Source organism: Chroicocephalus ridibundus, chromosome 5 (genome assembly GCF_963924245.1).
Source record: "Chroicocephalus ridibundus chromosome 5, bChrRid1.1, whole genome shotgun sequence".
In the NCBI taxonomy this organism is placed as follows: domain Eukaryota; kingdom Metazoa; phylum Chordata; class Aves; order Charadriiformes; family Laridae; genus Chroicocephalus; species Chroicocephalus ridibundus.
The window spans coordinates 25,799,983-25,827,175 of record NC_086288.1 but is presented as its reverse complement, the minus strand read 5'-3'; the positions used below and the strand labels follow the sequence as shown (position 1 = coordinate 25,827,175).

Sequence of the window (27,193 nt, the reverse complement as noted above, 5' to 3'; positions counted from 1 at the left end):
GACCCCGCCATTTGCCAGGCCGGGTCCCGCCGCACCGCTTCCCCCTGCCGTACAGGCCGTTTCCCGCACGGATCGGGTCAGGTTAGGCGCTCCCCCAGGCTCCGCGGGGCTCAGCCGGGCCGCGGCTGCCGCTCCGGGCGGGAAGGGCGGCCCGGGCAGTCCGCGGCAGGCGGGGCGCCCGTCCTCCCTCCCGCCGGGCGGGGCCGCTAGAGGGCGCTGTGGGCAGCGGCGGGAGCGGCGCTCGGGCCCGCCTGCGCGCTCCTGCCCTCACCGCTCCCGTGGGGCGGCCGCGGCCTCGGCCTCCCCCCGCCCCCGGTTGGCGACCCTCGGCGCCCGGTCTGCGGTCGGGTCGGAGAAGAAGGAGGAAGAGAAGCGGGCCGGAGTGAGGAAGCGCTGCCAGGAGCCATGTCCGCGCCCGCCGGGCTGCCACCGCGGCCCGCCGGTGCCGCCACCGCCGCCGTTTACCCGGGCGGGCCCGGCGCCTCCCGGGAGGCCGCGGCCCCTCAGAGCGGCGCGCCTCGCTACCAGAACGGTGAGGGGCTGGCGGCCCGCGCGGGGCCTAGCGCTGGCGGCTGCGGCGGCGGGGAGAGGCCGCCCGCGGGGGCCCCGGGGCGAGCTGCGCTGCTGCCTCGCCAGGGGCCGGGGAGGAGGGGGGCGCTGGGTTTTCCCCCCTCACAGGGTGGCGGGAGGTGCGGGGCGCCGAGGCGGGCGCGGGGCCAGCGGAGGGCCCGGTGGGCCGCGGCGGAACCGGTGCGTAAGGAAGCCCTTTCGCTGAAAGGCGGCGGGGGCCGCCGGGGAAGGGCGCGTCCGGCCCCCGCCGCGGCGTGCGGAGTTAACTTTAAAGAAGGGGCAGGATCTCCCAGCCTCGCTAAAGGAGAGAGGGAGGGAAGGAAGGGGGGGATCTCTGCTTCCATTCCCCCCCTCGCCAGCTGGGATGCGCTGGGTGCCGTGGCGCCTGCTTTGTGGCGTGCCGGGAGTGCTCCGGAGGCCAAGGCACTGCCAGGCCTCGGCTCCGACTGTCGGGCGTGAGTGTGGGCAGAGAACCTCGTAGCGTGGATGAGAGCACTTATTTACTTACTCACTTCATGGCTGTTTGTGAACGTAAAAGTAATAGGTGTGTAGGTGTTCACACAACTTTATTTTGGGCTTTGAGTTGAAGAAACGAGATTGGGCCAGTAAAATGCGGGTCTCTCAAAAACAAAGGCGAAATAGTTCAAAGTCACACAGCACTGGCTTGTTTTTCGGCTGGAGAGGTGTTCAGACTAACTGCGCTATCAATTAAGATAATTAGCGTGCAGCTCCTCATTTTTAAATTGGTGCGCTACGAAACCAGTGCTTTATTAATACACCCCATTAACTTTTCAGGGTGCCTGTGTGATCTTCGTCCCCACCTAATGGTTGTTTGGTATCTAATTTGGGCCTTTTGCTTGGATAGAGTTTTAGCTCCTACTGTTAAAGTCTTTATTTTGTCGTCAGGCTGTTCTGTGCCCAGGTGTTTTTTTTTCTGCACAGATTGCTGTGCAGGGTAATGACCTACAAAATTTTTTACTCGTGAATATTCCTCATGTCTAAACTGGTTAGGCAATAAGAACTCACATGTCTCTAAAGTAGGTTTTGAGTCAGTTTGCAGATAATGCATAAGTCACTGAAGTGAATTAAAAGGAAGGTAATTAATGGTAGATTTTAGGGAGATGCTAATGCCTGAGATGTGCCCCAACTTTAGTATTATAATGTTGAGTTTTGTCAAAATTACTCAGAAAATGCCAACTTGTGTGGCTTTTAATAAAAAAAAAAAAAGTCATTCTCAGGGCACAGCTGCAGCAGCATCAATAACCTGTAAGTGTTTCACAGAAGTAAGTAGAAACTGACATCATACTTTCTCCTTGTGTTTTTAACTGAATTTAAAGAGCCATCATTACTCTTTGATATTTAATTAATTAACTCCATGTTGCTGCTAATATTCTTAAAACAGCTTGTTTACAACCTTGTAGTAGATAATTTCTTTTCTGTGAAATGCTTTTTCTTTAATTCTAAGAAATGTATATACTGTTCCGTAATAGTCTTGAGTTTTTATTTTATAACTTGCCAACTACTAAACTTAACTTTGTCTTCTGTGTTCCTTAAGGTATCTTACAGTGATGTGTATTTGATGATTTGTAGGCAACAGCTCTGAATTTGTAATTTGGTGTCATTTAGCAATAACATACCAGAATTTTTAGATTAGTGTATCTGTCATCTTTAACTACTAATCTTCTGAAGTTATAACACAGGGTTTCTTTTTGAAATTGTATTAGGAGGGGGAGTAGAGGGGAATAGTAGCAGAAAAAGACTGTACTGGAAAAATCCATTCTAGCATGTCTGCTAGAAACTAGATTTTACAAAGATTGTCGTTGCTTTTGAAATTTGATTTTACATCAGTATAATAGAGTTTAAATGTAAGATACTTAAGTGAATACAGCTATTTCTGTATTGTCTGAAAGAAAACACTAGTGCATCCTTTCAGATGTTTAGAGTACTCTGTGTTTTAATTTCATAAAATGTGGATTTTTCAGGTAAAACTGAAGTTACTGGGATCTGATGAAAGAGGGGCTGTTTTTTGGAGAAAGCAAGCAACCTGTTGCACATACAGTGATATTAAAAAGGATGTTCAGCTTTGTTTTAAATAAGTTTTGCCTGGTCCAATGACCAAGTCCATTTGAGAACCCTGGAGATTTTAGTTTTAGTGTAACTTTAGTGTAACTTAATGTTTTTAAAATAATAAAAAAATAAACTTCTTATTTCTATTTTATTTTTTCTTCTCTCTTGCAGTGCTCTCAGTGTGATCCTATACTGAAAAAAGAAGCCCTTGTTTGGGGTGTTGTTCCTAACTCTGGGGCTTTAAAATACAGTTCTTCTGACTAAAGTCTTGCAAGTTCAAGGCACTTTTATTGCAGTAGTCTTACAGGTGGCTTTGTATCTAAGTGGAAAATTACCTGTTTTCTAATTTCAGCATAATAAAATGTTGCTCGTTTAGTCAGTACTAAAAGATGATGTCTTTTTCCAGTAGTGATGGAGGACTTCAGTGCTAGCAATTTAATGTATTGAAATGTAACACTGAGAGGATGATTGTATTGAATCCCAATGTTTCTCTGGAAGATGTTTGTCTGGTGTTGTCTACAGCTGGCTTGTAAGATTACTGCTGGTATCTTTACTACCATTTTGGGGCCATAATTTTCATTATGATGTTATTTAGTCTTGTTTTCCATCAATCCTCAGACTTTGGATTTTTTTGGATAGTTTCATTAAATTTGATAAACAGGAGAGAGGCTTGAAAAATACAAAATCCCTGAATATTTTATGAAAATGGGAAGCTGGGTGAATGAAGTAGCTAGACATTAATTTCGTGATTGAGCTGTTGTGAGAGCTCAGCAGTGGCTTGATTTGCTGGCTTGTTTTGACAATTAAGGGTATGCAGAGCTTAACGAGGCACAGTAGTGCTGCCCCCCTCATCCATCCTGTAAGGGATACGTGACGGAGCTGTGCTGGGTAAAGTGATGTTAAAAGTTACAGAAAACTAATAGGTGTTCTTGGCTAGAAGGAAAGATGGTGGTGTAGGATACATAGACTACATGTACATAGGGCAGATGGCTAAATTGTTCAGGTGAGAGAATGCATGTACATAAAAATCCAAACAAATGTGACACTAGCAAGCAAAGCTTTACTAATTCACATAGTGGTATAGCCATAGTGGTGCTTATTTTTCTTTTTTTTTTGTGGCTTTCCCCCACCCCTTAAAAAGTTATAAGGCTTTTTTGGGTTCACCTGTTAATATCTGTGTAGTTATACATTATAACATTATAGAGTATTAATTTGTCTGTAGAAGGAGAGGTTCACAGCTTTCATTATAGAGATGGTGTTTTAGCAATATAGCTTCTGTGTGCCACTGAGGTTTTCAACTCCTCCTGGAGCTTTTTGAATTAGATTTGTCAGGTGTTTTGGAAGGAAGGTAGGGTACTTGAGACATCAGGACAGATCATGCAATTAACTAGGTTTCAAAATGACACTGAAGGTATACCCAGATTTCCAGCATTGAAAACTGTCCAATTATCTAGTCATTAGGAGCTTCAGCTACTAATTGCAGTACAAAAACTACTTCATGTTCTTTATAATCAAATGGACAAAAAGCTCACTTCAGATAATGGGATTAATCTTTCATCTGTTATTGTAAATATTCTTTTAAAGGACCAGGAGTTTGAAATCAAAAATATACTGTCTTTATTTATGATGTGTGTTTTTAAATCAGAGCTAGATACTGCAAGACTTTGCAGTAGATGGTTTGATATGCATCCTTTTATTAGAAGTCAGGTGCTCCTAAAGCAGTTTCTAAATTATACCTGTTGAGTTAGTTTATTCTGCAAATTTTAGTAGAACAAATACACAGGCTCTTCAGAGAAAACCTATTTTCTTGCCATCTTAAGTGATATAACTGCTTAAAGTAATAAGGCTTGAGAGACGTAAGTTATTGGTGTATTTTTGAATTTGCTCTTTCAGACTTTAAAAAAGCAGGTCGAAAGTCTGCCAAAGTTCATGTAGCTGTTAATGACTTGCTAACTCAAAATAGTTTTCCTTTAAAGGAGAATAAACTGCAGAACTTTATGAAGCAGCTCTCACTTTTTCAGGAAAATAGTGAATCAGAAGCATAGTTATATATTCCCCTCAAAACTCAGGATGCAATTTTTATTTTTTTTTAAGCTTCTTATGATTTGTCCCAAAGCACCTTTCTGTCTTTTGACCCAGCAGTCCAAGTTACTGTTGTTCACTTTTTAGCTTTTTTCTGTTCTGCTCAGCTTTCTGGGTTGTCAATTATGAAAAGGCATTTTTAATTTTATCAGAAAGCAATTTTGGACAGCGTGTTCCTTGCTTACAAGATTGCCTTGCAGGTTAATCCTAGAACATCTGGATGTTACTTTGAGAACAGCGATTTTTCAAAATTTCAAGATGAGAATTCTTATATTTTGTAATCATTTTAAGTATAAGGGAGGAAATCAACAATTTATTATTATCACAGCGGCTATTTAAATTTCCAGGTGGCTCAATGCTGTGCTTGTGCTTCTGTTCACCGAGGACTGGGAAATAACACCATAGTCATTCAGCATGATGTAAGCAGTAGGGTGTGGTAATTTTAAGAGAGGACGTTATCCAGGGAAATGCATTTGTGGTTCACTAGAAAATAAAAATAGGCTTCAGGAAAAGAACTTGAGGAAGAACTTTCAGATTTACAGTTGATCAGTTGGCATTGAAAAAAATAGTTTGGACATAGTTAACATTTGGACTCTAGCAAGCAAGTACTTGTTTGACCCTTGCTGTACCGGTATGCAATTAACCTCTAATGTTGGAAAGCCAGTCCCATTGACAGCAGAGGTCAATGTCTCTGATATCAACATCTCCTATACCTGATGTAAGTATCAGGCAGTAAACAGAAATGAAGTGCCTTGTAAGATACTCTGTAGTTTCATAAAAATGTCAGCTTTCATAAAAGCATAATACAAAAGAACACAGAAAAAAAGTAACTGCCCTGCAGCACTTCTTCTTGGTCACTGTATTCAGGATTTGTAAAGAAGAGTACATTTTTATTTATTGACATTCTGGTTTGACTACAGCTTTTTATTTTCTCTGTTCTGTCAGTTTCTTTAAGGCATACTGTTGTATTCAGATATTTTGAAACATCAGTTTGGTGCTTACTGTTACTCACCATTTGTTTAAATATTAACCTCCTAAAAATATTAAAAGTACAAATGTGAGGCATACAGTCTTGGCATGGAAACCTCTTTCGATAATGGAAGCAGTCCATTTTTTCTGTTACTTCCTTGGTTTGTTCCCGTTCTGCTGGTGGAAATTGACCTCAAAAATAGTGACAGAAAACAAGAAGAAACTGTTAGTTAGAGTAAGTACAGAGTCCATTGGCAGAAGCACCTTTAATACATGTGACATTTTCTCTTTTTTTCAGGTCCTGTGCAAAATCAGATGCAGTTCCCCTCTGGCTATGGCTCACATCCTCTAAACTATCATGTGCCCTCAGGACACTATTCCCAAGTGCCCAATAAAGCTGCTGCTTCACATTTGGATAATCAGTATAGAGCCAGTTACTACCCTACTTACTATTCAACACCAGCACAAAATGTTATGACACCTTCTGTGGGTACCAATGTGTTGAATACACAGGAATCACAGCAGTTGTACAATAAAACTCCTCCCCATGCAGTGGGGTCAGCTGAAGGACCTATTCAAGGAGCAATATCATCTGCATCCTACTTGCATACGAGTGCTCAGCAGTCATATTCAGCATTTGGTAATCACTACAGCACTCCTGTCAGCTCTTCAGTTGCATCTCAGGGATTTCCCCTTAATTCTGATCACTACACCATGCCCGTGGTTTCTAGTGCCATGTATCCTAATGTTTCCTATCCTGCGGCTGCTGGCAGTGTGTATGGGCAGGCATTTACCTCTCAGAGCCTACCTGCTGTTGGACAATTCAAAGAGACAAATACGTTTTCTAGCCAGAGTACATCAGTACCTCATTCACTTCAACAGCATGTTCCCGTGGGATATAATTCAACATTATCAACTATTTCATCTGCTCAGTCTGTTCAAGACAACTTCAGCAGGAATCTCACTGGATCAGTTGCTAAAGTAAACAACCAAATAAACACAGGTATGGTATTATTTGAAGGGTAGTCAACTTCCCCATGTGCCTGGGAAGCATCAGAAATCAGGTGCTCATGTTGATTTGTAGTTATGCACTATGTGAAACTATGTATCGTAATTTTGACTTCTGTCCTTATTCGTTCTTGAAGCCTTTCTCATTTGGTTACCACAGTCCTTGCAATCGCAGCTAATCATATCACTGACATGTTTCTGTTAAGAAATACAGAAAAAGACACTATTTGGAGGATGGTTTTAGTTTCTTGGGGGCTTTGTCATGTAAGTGGCCTTGGAAGGGAAATTCTTTTGTGCAGTTTTGAAGGAATGTGTAATTAATCACAAAGGTACTTTTTTCCTTTTCTGGCTAGAGAATTTTTTTAAGTCATGATCTATATTGATTCTTTAAATTTTACCAAAGTGAACATGCATGCATTCTTTTCTTCAGAAAGTTCAGAAAAAGTAGAGCCTATGTGGGTTTGGAGGAAATTGGGGTGTAATTAATTAATGATTTTTGGTAAGTATTTGAATGAGAGTGCAATTTTGGTGGTTTTAGCTGATCTTTGTAAGCAACAACTTGATGTTTTTAGTATGGATGTCGCCATAGAGAATGAAGTTGTGAAGGTGCCAGTTGAGGGTGAGTACCCTCAGTCCTTGCTAGTAGCTGCAGCTTCTGCTCCATGTGAAAACTGAGAAGAAGTTCAAAGGGTAGGCAGGACTTGGACATGGTAGGGAAAATGGAAGAGATTAGAGATGTGGGAATGCCTCCACACTGAAACATCTTACCCTCTGAGAGAGCAATATCGTGTGCAGGAAGATTGTGGTTTTCTTTCTGTACCGGTAATTTTCTGACTTAACTGTGGTTTTGTCTTGTAAGCTGTGCAAGACTAATGGTTTTCTTTTTCTGATGAGACAGATACTAGAGAACTGTAGAATGTTTCCTTTTTTTATGCCAGATAGTTCAGATTATAGTTTAACATTGGAATTGTTTTAGGAGTCCTTGTAGCAGAGGTTTCCTAAGACCAAGGACTTAGGAAAGAACATTGTTTTGATGATGGTAAAGCTTTACCTGGGAAAAGCAGTTAAGCTTATATCAAGCTCCTCCAATCCATACCAAGGTTGAATTTAGTTTTACTATTGCTTTTTTTCCCCCCCAAGACTAGGATGTAGAGTGTCATCCTTCAGCTCAGTTTTAGTAGTTTGAATATTAGTAGATTAGAATTCTTTATCTATGAGGTGCTTTTCTTTAATATTTCAAAAACATGAAACAGAACACTGTTTAAAAAACAAAAATAGATAGCTCCTTAAAAAGCTGAAGTTAATGGCATTTCAAGGCTGAGCGTAAAAATGAATTCTTTCAAGGACTAAAGGCTTAAAACTCTGGCCAAAAAAATTGATTCTGAGCACAGAATCTACAGCTGGTCTTGACAGAATGCAAGTATCATTCCAGAATAGTAAGATTTGCAGTAGTCATATGAAAACAACTTATTGTTTGTTCAGACTGTTAGTGTCTTATTTACAGAAGTTTTTAGTTTAAATGCTTGTTCATTTTATTTGAGGATGTCTTGAAATATAGGGTTTTTTGTTCATAACAATATTTTTTATAAGGAACAGGTGTTTTAAAGATGAAACAGTGGAGCTGACCAGACCAAATGATAGTCTTACTTCTGAACCATTCAGTGTCCTTCTTAAGGGAGTCATCGAGTTAATGCATGGCCTCAAGAAAAAGTAGTAACATTATGCTTGAATTTCAAAGAGCTGATGATAGAACTGGTTGTGGTAGTGGTGTGTAATAGGTACACGCTTTACGGTTACAGAAATAAACACTGATCCACTTGTTTCTGTTACACTTCAGTAATGTTGCAGTACTTGGTTTGTTTGCCAGACTGTAGGCATAATTACTTGAACCACATTCAGACTCCTTCTGATCTTGTAGAGCTGCTGAGATAAGCATGCCCTGTGCTTCCTTGCACAGTGGACTGGCTTGTGGAACTGATTCATCTGGAGAGTAACTTTTTTCTTTTCCCTCTGAATCCTGGTTCAACCTCAGCATAGAAGTGATTCTGTATTTATTTACTGACTGTTAAAGAGCAAATAAAGGTAGCAATCAGTAGCTAGGCTGAAGGAAGAGCCAGACTGTTTTATTATGAAATTCTGAAGACTTAAACCATTTTTAAAGCCTGGGGCTAAACAGACTGCTTCCAATAATATCTGGCTTTTTGTTTAGTCTAGATTTCAACATCTTTGACTAAAATATATTTAAAATTGAATTGCTACAACACCTAGTTAATAAAAGATGACAAGTAATTGTTCGGTCCTGGCATAATTGATTTACTTTTTGGCATGATGTTATGCTTTCTAAATTTCCCGGTGCAGTCTTATTGTTCTCAGGTGGAATCATTTTATTCCATCAAATTGTCCTCAGACCAGGACAATACTATTTTAATTGTTTGCAGCCTTTAAAAAGAGGAGCTGGATCTTGAAATTTTTTTTGCCATTTCTTGTATGTCCTTGGAAAGTGTCTGAGTGCAACACACAAGGAATTTAAGGAAAGGAATGATTCGTAAGAAGGAATTTTTCTGAATATTTCATCCTCCCTGCTGTTCTCCAGGAAGCAAATAATGATGGAAAACAGTTGCAGTCTGTTCTGTTTATAGTTTTTAGCAAAATTGCTTGAAAAAATATTAAGATATACTGAAATTCATAAGTGTGCTCGCTGTGACTGGTCATGTAAAGAAATTTTGATACAGTATCCTACTATTAGAGTGCCAGTAAGACAGTTTGCTGTCATTGCTGCTGTGCTGTGAAAGACGACCCCTCCTTAAATTATAAATAAGCCAATCTTAGGAAGACTGTCATGCAGTGTACTACTGTCTTAATGTATTTTTCAGTATCAGTTTTGTGTGGTCATTGAACACTGAGAGCTCTCTGTGATGAAAATGAAACATTATTCATATAGAAGAATACCAAGTTTTTAATAAAATGTGTGTGTTTAAACAGGACTTACGCAGGAAACTTAGGCTGGCATAAGCTTTTCAGAAGGCTGGTGATTTCTGAATTGTTTTCTACTTGAATCAGAAAAGTTCTAAGCATTGGACTTACAATTGGATTTTTAAATAAACCAATATGTGTAGGGCCTTGGAAGGCCCTCAGAATGCTGAATCTGTTAAGATCAAATGCCTGAGCTGTTGTGTGTCACATACTGAGGACACAGAACTGCAACAAAATCTTTTTCTAAAACTTTGGCAGCCACTTTCTGAAATCATTGAAGTATTTTCAGTGAACCTTGCTGAAGTTTCACTAGAAGAAAAGTAGAAATTTTTTTAACAGGCGTCTTTTGCAGGAAGTTGACCTGTTTTGATGAATAGCAGCCAGTGAGAATAATTTTCTTTGCTTTAGGAAGTATAAATAAAGTCGAATAGAAATACTTAATGAGATTTTTCTGCTTGCTCGTTTAAACTAGTTTCATCTAACAAAAATACCCTTCTAGTTTTAAATTCTGTATTTTAGCAGAAGAATGTTGATATAAATCTGCCCAGAAACGGTGTTATGCTATGTAAATAACACACTCCATATTACTTAGGCTTTTTGTCTTTCTAGGTCAGTAGCTTTCCTTAATATTTTTTCCAGCTTATTTGATCTGAAATCTGTGCACTCTTAATTTTCTTGGTGCTTTCCAGTCAGTGTGGATCCAGTAAGATTTTACTGGACTCCCGTCTGCCTCCCTGAGGAGGGCGAGATAGAGAACTCCTTCTGTGGGTATATGGTATGGGTTTCTTTGCTTCCTGCATCTTGTCTGCTGTCCTGTAATTGTAGGCAGTCTGCCTGAGCAGGAGACAATTTAATTTCTTTATCTCATGCACATACTTCCCCTTATGTCAGATCAGGCTCTAAAGTCCTTGCTGCCCCAGTTCCATAGGAATGTAGGCTATAATCCTGTAAATCTGCTAATATAGGTGTGGTTGGAAAAAGGGGAAGGACTGCAGCTGAGATACAGAAAGTCAGGGGGATAGAATGCTGTTGAAAATCAAGCTGCAGGGAGGTGGGAAATCAGTCAGTAGAAATTGCATGTTATGTTGAGGCAGGGGGAGAAGAAAATCAAGATCACAGCTGTAGCAAGTCATTGTCACAGAGAGCACACAGGAATTTCAGTATATCTTAAATTTTTTTTCAAGCAACTTTGCTAAAAACTGTGCACAGACAAATACTCATTGTACACTAAACTGGTGTTCAGTCCAGGTTTGTCCTAAGCTAAAATACACCATCCTAAATTGATCAGTACTTGTATGACAGAGTGCAATCTTGTTACTGGCCAGAGGAAAAAAAAATTGATAGCCTAATACCATAACCATAGAATGCCTCATGTGGTGATCGTTACTAAAGATGTATTTTTAAAGATTAACTTTGTCCAAGTGTTTCCTTCAGTCTTAGTTACTTATAGCTTTTGAAAACTTTCCATAGTCACCAAATAAGGTGTTACGTGTAATTTAGCAGGTTGGATTTTTGTACAAAGGAAAAAATTATGTTATTTTTTTGCTCAGAGTTTAAAGATGTTTTCTTACAATACATGGAAAGGATCCACATAGTTTTGAAGGATATTTTGGATAACTTTTGTTCGAGAGTAGATAATAGTACTTGGCAGGAAGGTATTATGTCTTTAGCTAATCCGGGTGTAAATTGGTTTTGGCTTTGAACATGTGACGCTGTGACATTATAGCATTTAGCATGCTCTACAGCAGTTCTTGATCCTACAAGCATTGCTATATTGACTTGAAGCGTGGAAAATACCATAACCCCATAAACAATTCTCTCTGCTGCAAAACCTGGGTGAGCACACTAATGTCACAAATAACTTCCCTTGTCATCTTGAATATCTTGCTTGAGGAAGCTGTGTAGCTACTGTAACAAGAACATTTCTGCTGACAGGCGCTGATGCTTCCGTGGGGAGCCTACAAGACATAATGTGTAGAAGCAGAGGTTATAGCACGTACATTTCAGTAGAAAATGCTGTGTGTATGTACCTTGGAGAAATACATATTTTGATAATGCTTGCCAAAAAGCTGTATGTATGCTCAACATTATATTTGAAAACTGCATGATAAATAAAAGTTCCATTAAGATGGTGAAAATATATGCTGTTAATTTTGACACTAAATTAGATAAACAGAAGGATCATTTTAAGCTGCTGTTTTTCTTCTTCCCCTTCTAAAGGAAGCCTCAACTTTCCCATAGTCTTTTGAGATATCAGCTCCGTTATTTAACGAAGAGCCAAGGCTATATGTGCAGAGGAAGTAAAGTTGATACTAAATGCTCATCCTCTAAGGAATTCTGTAACTTAAATAACTGCTCTACAAACACAAAGAGTGAATTTCATTCTTGCCTAATTTCTGTGTTTATTGAGTAGCATTGGTCAAACAATTTCCTGTCTATTCTTATTTTTAATGGTTTGGGCTGTCAGGTTTTTTTAGAAAGATTTATAGTTCAATAATTTTTTTCAATTTATAAACAAAGACCGAACCTCTTAAAAGCTAACTTAATTGAATTTATATTGTCCTTATCTGATAGGAATTTCAACTGGACTGTGTAAATCTCTCAAAGCACTAATCTGACTTTTTTAAGCAGATTATATATAGTCCAGATGCTTAAAACACATCAGAAGTTCTGCAGAATACTCAGGGTTGATTGAAACAGATTGCTTGGAATATGGGTCTCATAATTGAGTACTAAAATTGCAAAGTGCCACTACACAGCTGACTTGGGTTTCCTGCCTGTGGGAGGAATATTGAGAGGGAGCTATCCCACATGGACTGCATTCCTCTTATCTGGGAAGAGGAGCCTGTTGAAAGTGTGGAATTGTGGGGATGGATCGAAAGTGGATCTGTTTAGCTTCTGCTTAATTTTGATTTTACTACATCATGCTTTCATTTTTGCTGTTGAGTTGCCAGAGCAATTTGTTCATTTTAATGGAGTTTTAACATTGTAGATATTTAATTTATAAAAAACAACCAACCTTTCCATATATACCTGTTTGAAGGCATCTCTCTTTGAGGTACTGTATTGGTTTTGTTGGTATTGTGAAATGAACTGTGATTGCTTGCATTGTGTAAATTGTCTGTGCAGATACAAACGAAACATTCCTGCTTTCTACTGTTGTTTTCAGGTGGCATTGATTCTTCACAGCCTGTGCACTCTGTGAGCCAGAGCATTCCGTTTACCAAGCCTGGGGCGGGAACATCTGCTTCCTCTGCTGTGATCTCCTCAGTAAGGACACCTGCTCCAAGCCTTTCTTCACAGCCACGATCTTCACCTTCTGTTACACAGTCACCAGAGTCGACCCTTCAGGAAGGTACTAAATGGGAATGGGAAGTTACAGTACAGACTACTGCCCTGTTCCACACATGGACATGAATGCTAGAAGCTTTATTGCTGCTCTTCTGCATTTGTCTGACTGGAGTACACCTCTTGCATCTCATCAGGCTCCTTTAGTGTTCTTGTTTTGTACCACCTTGGTTCTAGCTTCTCTTAGCTCTTCTGTTTGATTTCTTTGGGCCATATGTCATCTTTGCCTTGTCTGTCTTGTTGGCGGTCTTACATGTCTCTTCCTCAAAAAGCCCTTTAGTTTCCTTATTCTTCTAAAAAGCTGCTCCCTATTTTAACTTCTTGGAAGAAGGTCTTAGAAGTAGCTTTTGTAATCAGTCTGTATTGAAAAATAAGGTGTAAACTAGCAATTTGCTAGCGCTAGCACTGGGAAACAGAGTGAGTTTGAGTATTAAATTCAAACTGATAGAATTGTTTTCTTATTCCCTAGCTGTAAGCTTCCGTGGAAAGCTGCTGCAGGAGTTCTGGTATAAGCTGCTTCCTATTCTGATGTTGGTAGCCTTTTGACAAAGAATCAGTTGGGTCTTGAGCCTTCTTCAGCCATGCTAATTGTGCCCTGATGTTTTGACTTGCCTCGACTGTTACATGTTTCTGTATCTAGTTTACCACACTGATTTTTTTGTTTATTTATTTTTGGTTTTTGGACTTTGTTTTCTCTTTGTATTTTCAGGATTTTAAATTCTTATGCAAAAAGAACTTGGTGTGTGAGGTGGAAGTAGGCATTAGTTTTGTCCAGGACAATGTGATATGTCTAGTGTTCAAAAAAATTCTCAAAAGTATGATGTGTGACTGTCACAGTATGTTTTTATTCTTAAATTTCAAAGTCTTCTGACATAAATGTCAAAATTTTCCCTTTACCTCCATTTCTTCCTTTTTCTGGTAGACTGGAGAATGTGAAGAAATAACTTGTCTGTGAATCGGCTCTATATATCTTACAGGCAAAAAGATAATTCTTCACTGCTATGAAGTCATATGTACAGTGTATCATTTTAAGGAAAATGATAAATCAATTTTTGGAAGTGTGCTTGGTTCTTGCACTATGTTATAGCTGATTTTGGTACTGGGTAGAATTTGTAAGGTAGGTGTGCTTGCTAGAAAAAACAGTTGCTTCATCTTCCAAAGAAATCACGTAATCCTGTTTCTAATGAGAAAAAGGATGTTAGCTGTTTAACTGGGCTTGCCTTGATGTGTGATATATATATTCTCGCAGTGATTCCTGTATAATGCGTGAACACTTGGTACATTAAATACAAGCGACTGCGGTCGCTTCTGAACTCTTCACTAAATTCAAAACTTCCATACAAGTGAAGGTTAATGCAATATGTAGCTGAATGAGCACACTTTAACAATATACTTATGTCAGGAATATAAAGATAAATCATCAGGAGTTTGCATTGGTCTAGTTGTATTTACATTAATATAATCAGAAATAAATCCATGTACATGTCATCACACACATATGTTTCTGTGTCTAGATGGTATTTTTATGAGCATTAGGAGACTTCAGACTCTCTTCATTTAGTTTTGTTTGAGTCTGAAATACACAATGTATTCTTGCAATACCTTTTTATCAACAATTAAGTGTCACAGCTTTATATGTAGAAATTATCCTACTGAAAAAATATTCAGTAAACGTGTTCTATTTGTCTTGGTTGTTAGAATTCCAAGTACGTTTCTCATGCAGAGATTAAATGGACTGATTTCTTTCTTATTATAGAGCAGTGTTGTTTACATGAAGGCGTTCTGGAAAACCAGTTTGAATTCATTTTTAAGGTGTATTTCATTGTTTTAAGCTCCTATGTGGGTATTGCTATACAGAATTAAAATATTCTAATTGTTTACTTGGCTAAGTTCTAACAGGACAAAAAACTTAATGTGTTAAAGCCTGTTTAATCTTACATAAATATCCATACAAATTTAACGTGGACAAAATAATTTACCTGAAAATGGCATCCTAGAGAGAGACTTTGAGAATGTATGTCCTGTCTGGATGTTGTTTGTAGACTTCCTTAGGTTTTATCTTGATGAGAGGTGCTCATGAGTAAATGAAAATAATTTAAAGCAGAGAATTTAAGAATGGTGAAGAGGAGGGTTCATTTTGTAACAACTGCCATTTGTAATAGTAAGATCTTAATGCCGTAGTAAATTCATTGAAAACATGAGGGCTATGGGTACAGAGCCAGTTAGAGAACTTCAGAATACAGTTTATTTTTGCATATGGGTATTTCATTTTCATTTTTGGTGGGGCCTCCATTATGAAACTTAAGCCACATTAAATGTGTGCTTTACGTTTTGAAGTCTTTCGTGGTATGGGTGATCGTACATCAAATACCTAAATAGTTGGTTTATTTCATAGGCAAATGAGTTCTTATCCCAGTTTATCCTTTGTGTCCTCCCACCTGCATTTCTAGGTGTCTGTAAAATACAGTGGGATGAAGCCTTAGAGTGCAGTACTCTTCTATTACACGTGCATTGGTAGCAGCGTTTAGAAATTTCCAGTCCAAGAAATTTGTGACAATTTATGTGGATGCATTTTAAGCCCAACCTATGAAGTAATCTCACTCAAAATAAATAATGATTTCAAAATGAGCTTTTGCAGTGTTAAGAGATTTTAACATTATTAGCAGCTCTGGAAAAAATACTAAGCAGAACTGAGTTGTCTCAACAGAAATACTGATTAGGCACAGGTTGGCCCTCGGAACTGCTGTCTTCAGCTGCCCATTTCCGCCCATAAGTTGCTGTCTCCCCTGTGCTGGTCTACTGGTGGCATTGCTGGGCAGTGAACCGGAATTGGAGACTTCACCACCTGAGAATGACTTTTAAAACTGTGTTATTTTTCAGCAAGATCGGTTCTCAGATTGGTTCTGTGGCTGGACAGTTGTGCTGGCACAGCGCAGGAGTAGCCTAAAGGCAGAAATTTGTAGTACTGCAGTCAATGAAAATAAAAAATTATGCAGACTCATAAGGCTGGTACGAGTCAAACCAGCCCTGGTTCCAGAGCATTCATAGTTGATGATTCCTAAACTTCCATGTCACTAGCAAGTTTTTTTAATCCTTTTTTTATATTCTTTCTGAACACATGCATCCTTTATGTATACGACCAGTGACTTGAAAAGGGGGAGTTTTAGCAGTGGAAGTTTGTTTTCCAAAAAAAACATTCCGAAGACTCCAAAGTAGAGTTAGTAAATGACTAATTAAGTCTTTTTCTCCCATCTGCCCGTGGTTGGAATTTTTGCATTGGCATACCCTTTCCAGGTAGATTTACTTAACTTTCTTCTCCTGTCTGTGTACATGGTATTTGTTAGAGGTCTGTCCTCTCACACTATGCCCATCTTCTTTTACTTCAGCTGTCTGTCTGTGTTACGGTGCATCCCTTCTTGCCATCCTGACTTTCCCCCCCTGCCTTTTACTTGCATGTTAATTATTTTAAGTTGTTTTTTCTCCTTCACAATAATGCAGTTGCTCTGTCTTATTCCTCGGTAGCTCTCTCAGGCCTGAGAAAAGAGACAATCTCCTTGGCTGTGGTCTGGTTTTGCGCAGAGAATGTTTTTCATGTGTCCTCCTTACCAAGTGCATCCAGGAGCCTTCATAAAAGATGGGACTATGAATGACTTGAGTTAGTCCTGTGTTTTAGCAGTATAGAGAAGCTGAAGCATTGTACCTTCTTTGTTGCACTTGGGTTGATTTTGCCTTCATCATTGTGTCTACTTGTATTGTGGAGAAACTTGATTGGAATTGTAGGAGTATTAATGTGCTAGATAAAGTGAAAAAATCTCAGCCTCTTCTTGCATTAATCTCTGGATGAAAGTTCAGCTTCTCAAGAATGTTGTGATAAAGTTTTGCTCTGTTTTCTTTTTACTTCCACTGTTTGAATAGATACTCTTCACCTTGATTCTGTTGTTTTGTCTTAAGTGAAACTGAAGTGGTCCTCTTGGGTTCGCTTGCTAACCCTTTTTAAAAAAGCCATGAAACTAGCCCATAGCTTAAATAAAATAAAGGTTGATATAGTTGCTTTAAATTGTGGATGGGGGGATTATTAAGTACCATGGTGATTTCAGATTATGCATAACATAGAACACTTCTGTAGCACTCTATAGTGTTAAAATAAGGAACACTAATGGTGACACAGTGCTTCTACAGGGAGAAAAAAAATCCCAAACTCTCAAAGAGTCTGAAAAATTTTGTAGAGTTTTGACGAATTAGGATATTTTCTTGCTATAGCAATCCATTGGATTGCTAAGAGAGAAACAGTGGTCACTTGCATTTATTTAGGATGTCTCAGCCTGACTACAAGCATGTTTAAAATCCTTGCTAATGCTGCCCTGTGACAAGAGAAACTTAATTTTTCCTGGAGGTGCTGAAATTGAATGAGGAATGAGTAATGTAGGAAATGATTGATAAGTCATTGCTGCCTGCTTTACTCTGTTTTAAAATAGTATATGTATGTGTTGCTTTTGTGTATTGTTCACATATGTTTAGAGTAGATATTGTAAACAAACAAACAAAAAACGTAATACCAAAAAAAAACACTACCAAAAAACCTTACAGATTATGGTTTGGAGGTGACAGTGGTAACAGTTGTTGCATTGTCACCAGATCTTAAATGTGGGTAGTGTATTTACTTGCTTAGATGGATCTATGAGCCTGCATTTCAGCAGTAATTTAAAAATAACACTAACCAAGTTTTCGGGTTTAGATAGCTTAAATTTCACTGACTGTGTTGCTGTGGTATATGTTTGTGCTCTCACATGTTGCAGCAGCAGCAGTGTATTTCATTAATTTCTGACAGCGTTCAGAATTTCAGCATGAATTATTCCTGTCTTAAAAGTGGCAGGCGTGCCAAGCAAATGTTTAATATTGGAGTTTTAATTACACAATTTGAATTTATCTGGGAAGGACCTTGTTTATTTCTATATATTAACTTAGGAAAGTATTCTAGTGGACAAACTGATATTAAATACATAAATAGAAAGTCTGTGTGTGTTTAACTTCCTGATATACATGCCCATGCACACTCACATATATATAACATTTTCTGCGAACTTCCATGTGCTAATAATGCTTTGCTAAACTAGCCCACTAAAACCTGCTTCTGATGTACTGCTCATATAGTTCATATATGAACTATAGTTCTGTAAGTAGGGTTGTAGATTTAACTTTTTGCATGTTGGGATTTTCTCTAGGGCGGCTAATTTCTCTCGCATTTAATGCAATGATTTGTGACTTTTGTTTCTCATCTTTCCTGTCTGTCTGACTCTTATGTTTGTGCTTTCCACTTCACAGGCATGCAGTATGGTGGATATGTTAATAATCAAGCTAGCTCTGCACCAGCTCCCTTGTCATCAAGTTCAGATGATGAGGAAGAGGATGAGGAGGATGAGGAAGCAGGTTGGCTTTAGCTTTACACCAGTATCTTGTTCTCTTCCTACTCAAGTTTTGTTCCTTATTTCCATCCCTTGAAACTTTTTTTTTTCCTTTAAGACAAAATGTCACTCCGACTCATCACATATCATCGTGTAGTTAACTAGAGATTCCCAGCTGTTTCTAGTATAGTAAACAAAAAGGAGTTCAGTAGTCGTCAACAAATGGGCTTTTTTTTTTTGGTCATATTAATATCAGATGTTTTATGTATCTAACAAAGTAATATTCACAACTTGCAAGAGTCCCATATTTTTAATACTTTGATTTGTGCTAGGTTTTAAACTCTTAACTGAAGATAACTAGCTCTAGAACTTAGACTGGTACTTAAGCAACTAGATGCCATTTGTATTGTTATATTAAACAGCATTTACCTTGTTTCTCATTTTACATGTAGAGAACTCTTACAATTAAGGTAGTGAAGTAAATATTGAAAGGTAATAAGTGTGTTTTTTAAGACAGTAAATTAATATGTACTGCTTTTTTTTTTCCGTCTAAGGTATGTCTCTATAGTCAGGCACATAGGCTCAGTATTAACCTGCTTGTTTTGTAGGGAACTTTAAAAAGTTTCACTTTTTTTTTTTTTTTTTTTAAGAAGCAGTTTGTCCTGATTGATTGAAAAGTTACATTCTTGGTTGCAAGGATTCTGCCTGTATTTTGTCAGAATGGCCTGGTTTTGTGAGTTTGATGTGTCTCCTCACCTTAGTTACCTTAGTTTCTTGGATGGTAACTTTTTTTTTTTCTTCTAAGGTAAAGAAAAGTCTTTACAATGTATGTATGAGTGGTAACAGTGTAAAAAGCTTTTTGAGATTAGACATAGACTTCTGCGCTTGTTGATGGAAGTAATAGCATATACCTTGTGCTGATATGCTACTCCTGTTTGTGTGTGCTGATTTTTAGTATTAATTTGGGATATCAGACTTCTGTAACTTTTCCTTTAAGCTTATAACTCAGATTGTAACTAGACAGAAAAAAAATCAGCGCCATATAATTCTGAGTTTTATCAAAATAATTAAATCATAAAAACTGGGTTACTGTGAAAACAGCTTACTGCACTCCTAATGATATCATGAAGAATGGAGCAAAACAATGATGACATGCAGGTCGTAATTAAGAACAATATGATAGGTTCATGTTATCATTTTGAATACTATTGACTGAACTTTTACGTTGAATTATTAGTAGAACGTAAGAAGAAGATAGTTGCTGTTGTTATTTTTCCAAGGATGAAGGCATTTGCAGCTGGAGACACTTGTCATTGTTCCAGCCAGAGAAGGACCATATTTGGAGGATGCAATAATATCAACATAAGTGATATTATGCATCGTAACTCCCAAATAACTCTTCTTTTTAAATCTAAGGATTCTTCCTAATTTTAGATAGCAGGGTTTTTTAATGCTATGAGTCTAGTTGTTCTTTATCATCTAGAAAACAATTCCACTTTGGGATATAAAGTTTGCTTTAGCTGTTTGAACTCAGGTTTCTAAAGAGTAGGCTAAAAGCCAATAGAGCATTTGGGGTCTTTTTTATTGCAGGGCTACCTACTGAATTTTCTGCAGATAATTATTTTTGCCTAATCCCATGTCAAGGCCATATCAAAGGATATGCCAGATATTTTTTTTTTTTTAATCAACCACAACCTTTGTCTTCTTACTTTGTTCCCTAAACCTACCAGAGACAAAGGTTTCTTACTCCTTACCATCTGTCTCTCAAGTTCTGTACTTCACTAAAGCCTGTAGCCTTTGAGCTATCATTGTATTTAAATTTATCTTATGCAAAAGAATGAAAGGGCACTCAGGTTCAGTACATAGGTACCTGATTAATAGGCATCCTGCTTTATGCCCTGTCATCAGGAGTTAATGTAAATCCTAAACAAATTCTGTAGACAGGTTTCTAATTCAGGCTGTGCCAGTGGTTATATGAAAAACTGGTGTTGGACATCAGGTTGCTTATGCTTGTATAGCTTCTCAATTTTTTGGTCACTCTTACCAGTGAGATCTTTAACTATGTTGCCAAAGGGTTCTTGAAAACTCTGAAAGCAAAAGTTGTACTGGTAAAATAACTTCTTAACTCTAAAAGCATGTTAAAGTATTACTTTTGTCTAAGCAGTGTTTTCTAATTATTTATTTTCTTTATAAAACATTTTTTCCCGTGTTTCTGGTATGTTCTCTGGTCTGGTGCGTATTATGCTAAAGTAAACTTTGACAGCTGTTGTAGCTTAATTTAAGCATAGAAAACTGTTGTTTAATTTTGTGGATGTTCTTGAGTTTTTAATTGGTGGAGAATCTGTGAGATTTCCGTGACACATGTGACCACCTTGGAGTCTGAAGCTACTTTTGGTCTGCAGGAAACTGTACAGCTTGCTGGGTTTGAGTCAAGTATTTGTTTTCCAGTGGAAAGTAGAACAGGGCACATAGTAATTCCTGTAGGCATTGGGATTCTGGCAGTTGTCAAGAATGTGTTACAAAATTTTAAAACATATTCTTTCACATATTTGTCAAATTGGTTTCTCTTAACTTTTCCAGCAGAGTTTGTGAAGTATATAGTATTTCTTCCTTTCAAGTCACTGGATCATTAGTATCTTCCTAGTGAAAACAGGAAACTCATTTTATATGGAATTACATAACAGATAGAATTTTATTAATACAATTTACTGTGGGAGAAACTCTGTAAAGAGTGACATAGTGGTTTAATCAGAAAGCTTGAATCTAGTGTCTTACATGTTCACAACTGTGCTTATATCCTCTTGGTATTTTTTTGAAATGCAGAACTAACTTCTGGTTAGACAAGAAAAACTTCTTGAAAATTCCTAAATCTCGATCTTGAACTAATGAAAGTACATTTTGGCTTTTCTGTAGTAGGACTTGCCAAACCTTTAAAAACTGTGTTCTTGCCCAGGGAACAAAATAATGAATCCTGTTTCGTTCGGTTTCTAAAATAGAAAGATAAAATTTGGTAGGAAAAGAAATCTTGCGGTTATGTTCTTGTATAAACTTTAGGGGGGGGGGAAAGGAAATTTACAGTGAAAAACCATCTGAAAACTAACAGTGTAGTGAAACTCATGCAGTTCATTTAATTTCACAGTTAATATATTATTTAAAATCTATTATTAGTGTTGTGGGGTTTTTTTGTAATAGTTTTTCTATTTCTTAGCTGAATGCTTTGAAAGCAAAATGCTCAAAAATAATCTATATGGTCGTGATGTTACCATGGCATTAATGTGTCCCAAATGTCAGTGATGTTTCCATATGCAGGAGTCTCTTTACTTGGAAATATCAGTTGAAGGGGGATCAAATCTCAAATGTTCCATCATTGAAGTTTTCCTTTGAAATACTTTCAGCTTCACAATGGGATGTGTGGTCACATTGATCCTTCTGAGTAGAACAGTATCAGTGAATCTCTTTTGTGTCTGTTCTGCTGCTAAAAGTTATATATATAATCGTCTTTTTTTAATCCTTCAATATACTCATTCTTTTCTGCCACACTTCATGGCTTGGAGTGTTTTAAGGAGCAGATGCCTTTAATCTCCTTGGCCCTTTTTCTTTGGGAATGTATGTGAAATGGCACTGGGAGAAATGTTTTGAAATATATTTTTGTTTGCAATGGTTACAGTAAGATATTCAAGATATATACATAGAGTGAACTAAAACTGAAAAATTAGGAGTCTCTTCAGTACTAACAACTATGTATGTGCCCATGTGGTTTTTTACTTTTGGCTAGCTAACTTTTGTTACTTACTTTTACATAGTGACTTTTGGCTGTACCAAAAGTAACTGTTTATTCTGACTGAAGCTGAGACCTCTTGACAATGTTCAGTGGAAACCAGAAGCTTTACATTGAAAACAAAACATGCTCTGAATTGCAACAGGACAGAAAGGAGCAAAGAATTAAATACTTGTCAGTTTTGCTGGAAGGTGGGGATGGTGCATAATCACTCTGAAGACAATGAGAATCTTCTGTTTGCAGTTGTGAAGGAAGTCATGATAAAGACTATTTTTAAAATGTTGTACATACCTCCAGTTGATGTAATCTAGAAAGAACTTCTAGTTTAATAGAAAATTTTTTTTTTTTAGTTGAAGAAACAACTTTTTTCATTGTTTTTCTCCTTTTGCCATTGATCTCTCTCTTGCTATTTGGGCATGTGCTTGTTTGTTTGTTTTAATATCATGTTGTTTGTTAATCTCTTGCTCTCCCACCTCTTTGCAGTGGTAATAGCTTTCAAATCTTAGGGCTGAAGTGGTGTTTTATTCACAGGACCTTTCTCGACAGTTTCTTACCAAAGTTTTTTAGGAAAATTTCTCAGTCTCTTATTTCTCAAAAATTTGCTGTTTCTGAAGCACCTAACTTTAAATTATTTTCCTCCCTCAGCAATTGATAGTTCTTCTACTACAAGCAGTGCCTCTCCTGTTCTGAACAATTATGATGCTCTGGAAGGAGGTGGCTATCCAGGTACGCAGTTTATTGCCTGTTAATTCTAAATTGTTTGTTTAAAAGCTTAAATGTTTATTGTTTATAACTTTTTTCCCTATTTCTGGTGTTGTTTAATGTTAATGAACAAGTAGGTGAAAGGAAATGCCTATGAAAGGATTGGGGGCAATCATCAGAGAGAACGTACCTCACCTTTTTAATCGCTTTTCACAGTTTTAACACTGAAGTTGGAATAACCATTTAATAAAACTTCCCTGTATCATAAGTCATACTTTCCATTGTAATATTGAGGGTAGTGCTGAAAGTATGCTCTGTGTGAAAGCAGGCATCTTTCTCTAGGTTATGCTGTGTGCCTGATTGTTGGCATTAGTAGCTGCTAATAGTTGACATGTCACTGAAGTTTTGAGAGACCAAAAATATCAGCTTGCAGAGAGGTTATTTTCTTCTATTTTTCTTCATTTAAAGAAAATGGCTGCTATTTTGCCTGTTTTTATCTGTAAAAATGTCGCGAGTGTCAGGTTTGTTCTAAATGAACCTATTAGCAGAATACCTCGGTCTCAAAATCTGTAGAGCTGTCGTATTGAGAACACGTGGCAAAGATGCTGTTCGGTGTAAGTATGTTAGCCAATACTTTAAATAATAATTGGATTAATTCGGGGGCCTCCCCTTCTGGATTTTTTGCTTTGCTCTAGCCTCTGAGAATGTTGCAGTAGTTTGCTTAGTTTGATGGGTTCCTGTGTAAAGTGAAATCTCTGTCAAGTAAAAAGCCGATGCCGCTATCCACATCTAGCTCATGCAGTAAGGGTAGCAGAGGCATCACTGCAGCGTTATGAATTCTAATTTCTCAGCTAATAACCAACCATTTTGGTTCTGCTGAAGGCATATTCTAAAAATAACTTGTTCCTTCTGTCTTCCTTAAAGAATAATAGGATCAACTTTGAATTTCTTTGATCTGTCAATTTATTATTGTTTTTTCTCCTGGAGTGCTCGTGCCAAAAGTAGTTTCTTGGTGGTTGGTTTCTTGACTAGTTGGTTGCTTCACCTGCCACTTTTCCTGATGGATTTTACCAAGCTTAAATTCTTCTGAAACTTAGCTCACGTTTGTAGACATTTATAAATGAGTAGCTTAATCTCTTTACAACTGTTAAGTTTTCCATGAATTTAGGTCTATGAGTTACTTCCAGTTTGGCCTTTAAAAATAGTGAGACTAAACTGTGCTGCAGGGATGTATAGGAGGGATTTGCATTACTTCAGGAAAAGCTCTGTGTCTATATTTAAAGAATACTTCTGTTGCCTTAGTGTTATGATTTAACAGTACTCATAAGTGGTACAGGAGAGACTAAGCATGAGTGCTCTCTTTTGCAGTTTATAGCAAGTGCAAATCTTGGAATAAAGTGTGGTTCTAAGGGGGTTTAATTTCTTTTTTTTTTTATTATTCTGTTGAAATACTCATTTTTTTAATTTGCTTGCTTTTCTTAAAGAAAAACATAGCATTTTGTTAGTAGTTACAGAAGTCTATGGTCATCTTCCCATGTATAGCCCCATTATCAGCATAATTGCAGTAATCTTCCATGCTAATTTGTTTGGTCAATGCAGATAAAAACTTGATGGACAATGCAAAAACTTATAAATGGAGGTATTGTTTGTTCAGCATTTAGGAATTTACATTTAAATTAAGAAAGAAATAGTAAGTATATTCAATACCTGTGGGATTTCTTTTATCCTTCCAGAGACACGTTCTGTCACCAGCAGCCCAGTTCCTGCTCCATCAGTCCCCCAGACATCAAAAGCTTCTAAGCCCTTTGGTTATGGATATCCAGCACTGCAGCCCGGCTACCAAAATGCAGCACCGCCTACTCCTGTGCAGCCCAGTAATCCAGGACATCATCCTGGGTTTCAGCACTATCCACAGGTTTGTATTTTTAATTTAAAACTTTTTCATGAAGTAACTTTACGGGAAGAGTCTTTTCTGCAGGATATATTTCTTTTTTTACGTATTTTCATATCTTATTTTTATAATTTCTGACACAATATTGAGTATAATATTGATGTCATAACTTATCTTCACTTTTTATTAGGTCTTACAGGATCTTAACTTATTAGAAGGCTTTTGAATTAAAATCTAAGTGTATCTCCAAATAGGCTTAATAAGTTTGCTTCACCAGTTATTAGCAGCACCCATAGTTTTAAGGTTTGGTGTTTCAAAGACCTGTACTTTATTGATAGGAAACCATGAAGAGACATAATGAAATACTTGATCAGCAAGTATATATTTGATCAGAGCACTACTATGGGCTATGATCTCAAGCATTAAATCACCTTACGAGCAAGGCATGGCAGAGGATCCAGATGAATGAGCTTTGTAGAGCCTGTGTTGGGTGTGTGGTGGCGCAGGCTGCCTGCATCTGCTCTGTTCCTGGTAAAGAGAGCACCAAAAACCCAAGAAGGTGTGTACAATCACCTGGCTCCCATTGCGCATGTGAGTCACCCAAGAGCAGTGAAATCTGAAGAAGAGGCAGATGCTGAGGCAAAATAGAAGTGCTAAAGCAGTGTGCAGAAGTGTATACGTGAAGGGGTGTAGAAAACAAAATGTACTGCTTTACAAATGCCACTCTGAAATAAGGCCCAGCTGGCAAACGTATCGAAGCTGCTGTTATAGGTGATCAAAATTCCTTACTGATCTCAGTGTAGTGCCTACCATAAGTTAGCATATAATATCCAGGACTGCTTTCACTGCTATGGAAAATGTAAAATGTGACCTAGGGGAAATGTTTAATTTATTTTCACTTTTTCTTTTAAGTTGAAAGACTTAGCTTCATCTTCACTATAATGCGAAATAGAGTTAGGCTCTCTTCAGGAGTACATAGGAAAAGAACAAAAAACAACCTATAAAAGTTGCAGCAAGTGAAATTCCGGTTTGACATATAGGGAGAAGATTCTTCAGAATGGGAGTGGGGAAGCATTAGAACAGAATGTGCTGTGAAATCTTCAATCCTTAGGTATTTTCCAACTCAGCTGGACAAGGCTATGAGCAACCTGATCTAACTGTGAAGTCAGCCTTGCTTGAGCAGGGGGTTGACTATCAGACCTCAAAGGTGCCTTCCAGCCTAACCTTTTCTTCTTTTTCTATGTTGTTTTGTTTTCATGTAAAAATAAATATATAAAAACCGTTTGTGTAACTTGGAAAAGTTACACTGTAACATCTTTGAAGAGGGAAATAATTTGTCAGCCTTTCTAGTAACTTGTTTTCTTATGCCTGAAAAACTTGAAGGATTATTTGTTACTTCCAGTGTTGATTTGTATCATGAATTTGAATTTTGTCCAATGATACATATTTGGAAGCTATGTCACATTTGTCTTAGCATTTTTAAATTTCTACCATGCAACTCTTCTCTTGTTTGGTTGGGTTTGTTACTACTGCTGTATCATTTTTTAATATGTGTCTGGAAGAATTTGGATTACAAAAAGATTTAAGGTTATTGATTGTGTGTTTACTATTACTTTTTTCAGCAATATCCAGGTGTGAACCAGCTGTCCTCTTCCTTAGGAGGGTTAAGTCTACAGCATTCTCAGCAGCCAGAAAGCTTGAGACCGGTAAACCTTACACAAGATAGAAATATTTTGCCTGTATCTTCAGTTCCAGCACCTGTGCCTAACTTGAATTCTGATCTTAGGAAATTAAACTGCAGTCCAGAGTAAGTGTACTGTGTCTAGAACAGCATGTTACGTTTGTCAATGACTAATAATTATTTAAAGTGTCAAAAAATGTCTAAACTGATTCCTGATTTTAAATGTTTGCGGTGAGCTAATATAACCCCTTTCACATGAAAATAAGTTTATTCTCTGCATCCTTACACAAATGTTGAAACTGTATTGCCATCAGAATACGTTATATGCAGTGTGAGTGCAGCTCACTTATTAAAACATTAAGAAACCTGCTTAATCTTTGCCTTGTTTTATCCATCTAAAAAAACCCAACCTATTAATAGACACCATAATGTTATTCAGTACATTTCATAGAATATTTTTGTAATATTGCATAGGATTTTTTCCAGAAAATTGTGATGATCATGCCTAAATAGACTGAATAAACTGTGAGTATATTTTACTGTGGTAATCCTGCAATCATGATGTATCCTTTCACCTCTAATTAACGTTCAGTAGTATTATCTGCTGTCCCAAATCCAGTGCAGCTAGGTACAATGGAAATTGCTCTCCCCCAGAGATCTTAATTCTAATTCCAAAAGAAATTTTATTGGTTGTGCCAAAGTAACTCAGCTTACTGCCCTAA

At 37.8% G+C, this 27,193-nt stretch overlaps 1 protein-coding gene across 2 annotated transcripts in view; it reads left to right on the top strand.

Moving 5' to 3' along the window:
* The first annotated feature begins 219 nt into the window (after positions 1–219).
* The window catches only part of SEC24B (SEC24 homolog B, COPII coat complex component), a 48,496-nt gene continuing 21,522 nt past the window's right edge, over positions 220–27,193 (top strand). The window contains exons 1-7 of one of the 2 annotated variants that reach the window (XM_063335850.1): positions 221–532; positions 5,987–6,691; positions 12,839–13,024; positions 18,340–18,444; positions 22,843–22,923; positions 24,633–24,814; positions 26,413–26,597. In XM_063335850.1, coding sequence (XP_063191920.1) covers positions 406–532; positions 5,987–6,691; positions 12,839–13,024; positions 18,340–18,444; positions 22,843–22,923; positions 24,633–24,814; positions 26,413–26,597 — 1,571 coding nt within the window. In that variant the 5' untranslated portion in view covers positions 221–405. Of the gene's footprint in view, positions 533–5,986; positions 6,692–12,838; positions 13,025–18,339; positions 18,445–22,842; positions 22,924–24,632; positions 24,815–26,412; positions 26,598–27,193 lie in introns of both variants that reach the window. The other variant, XM_063335851.1, reaches the window with a different exon arrangement.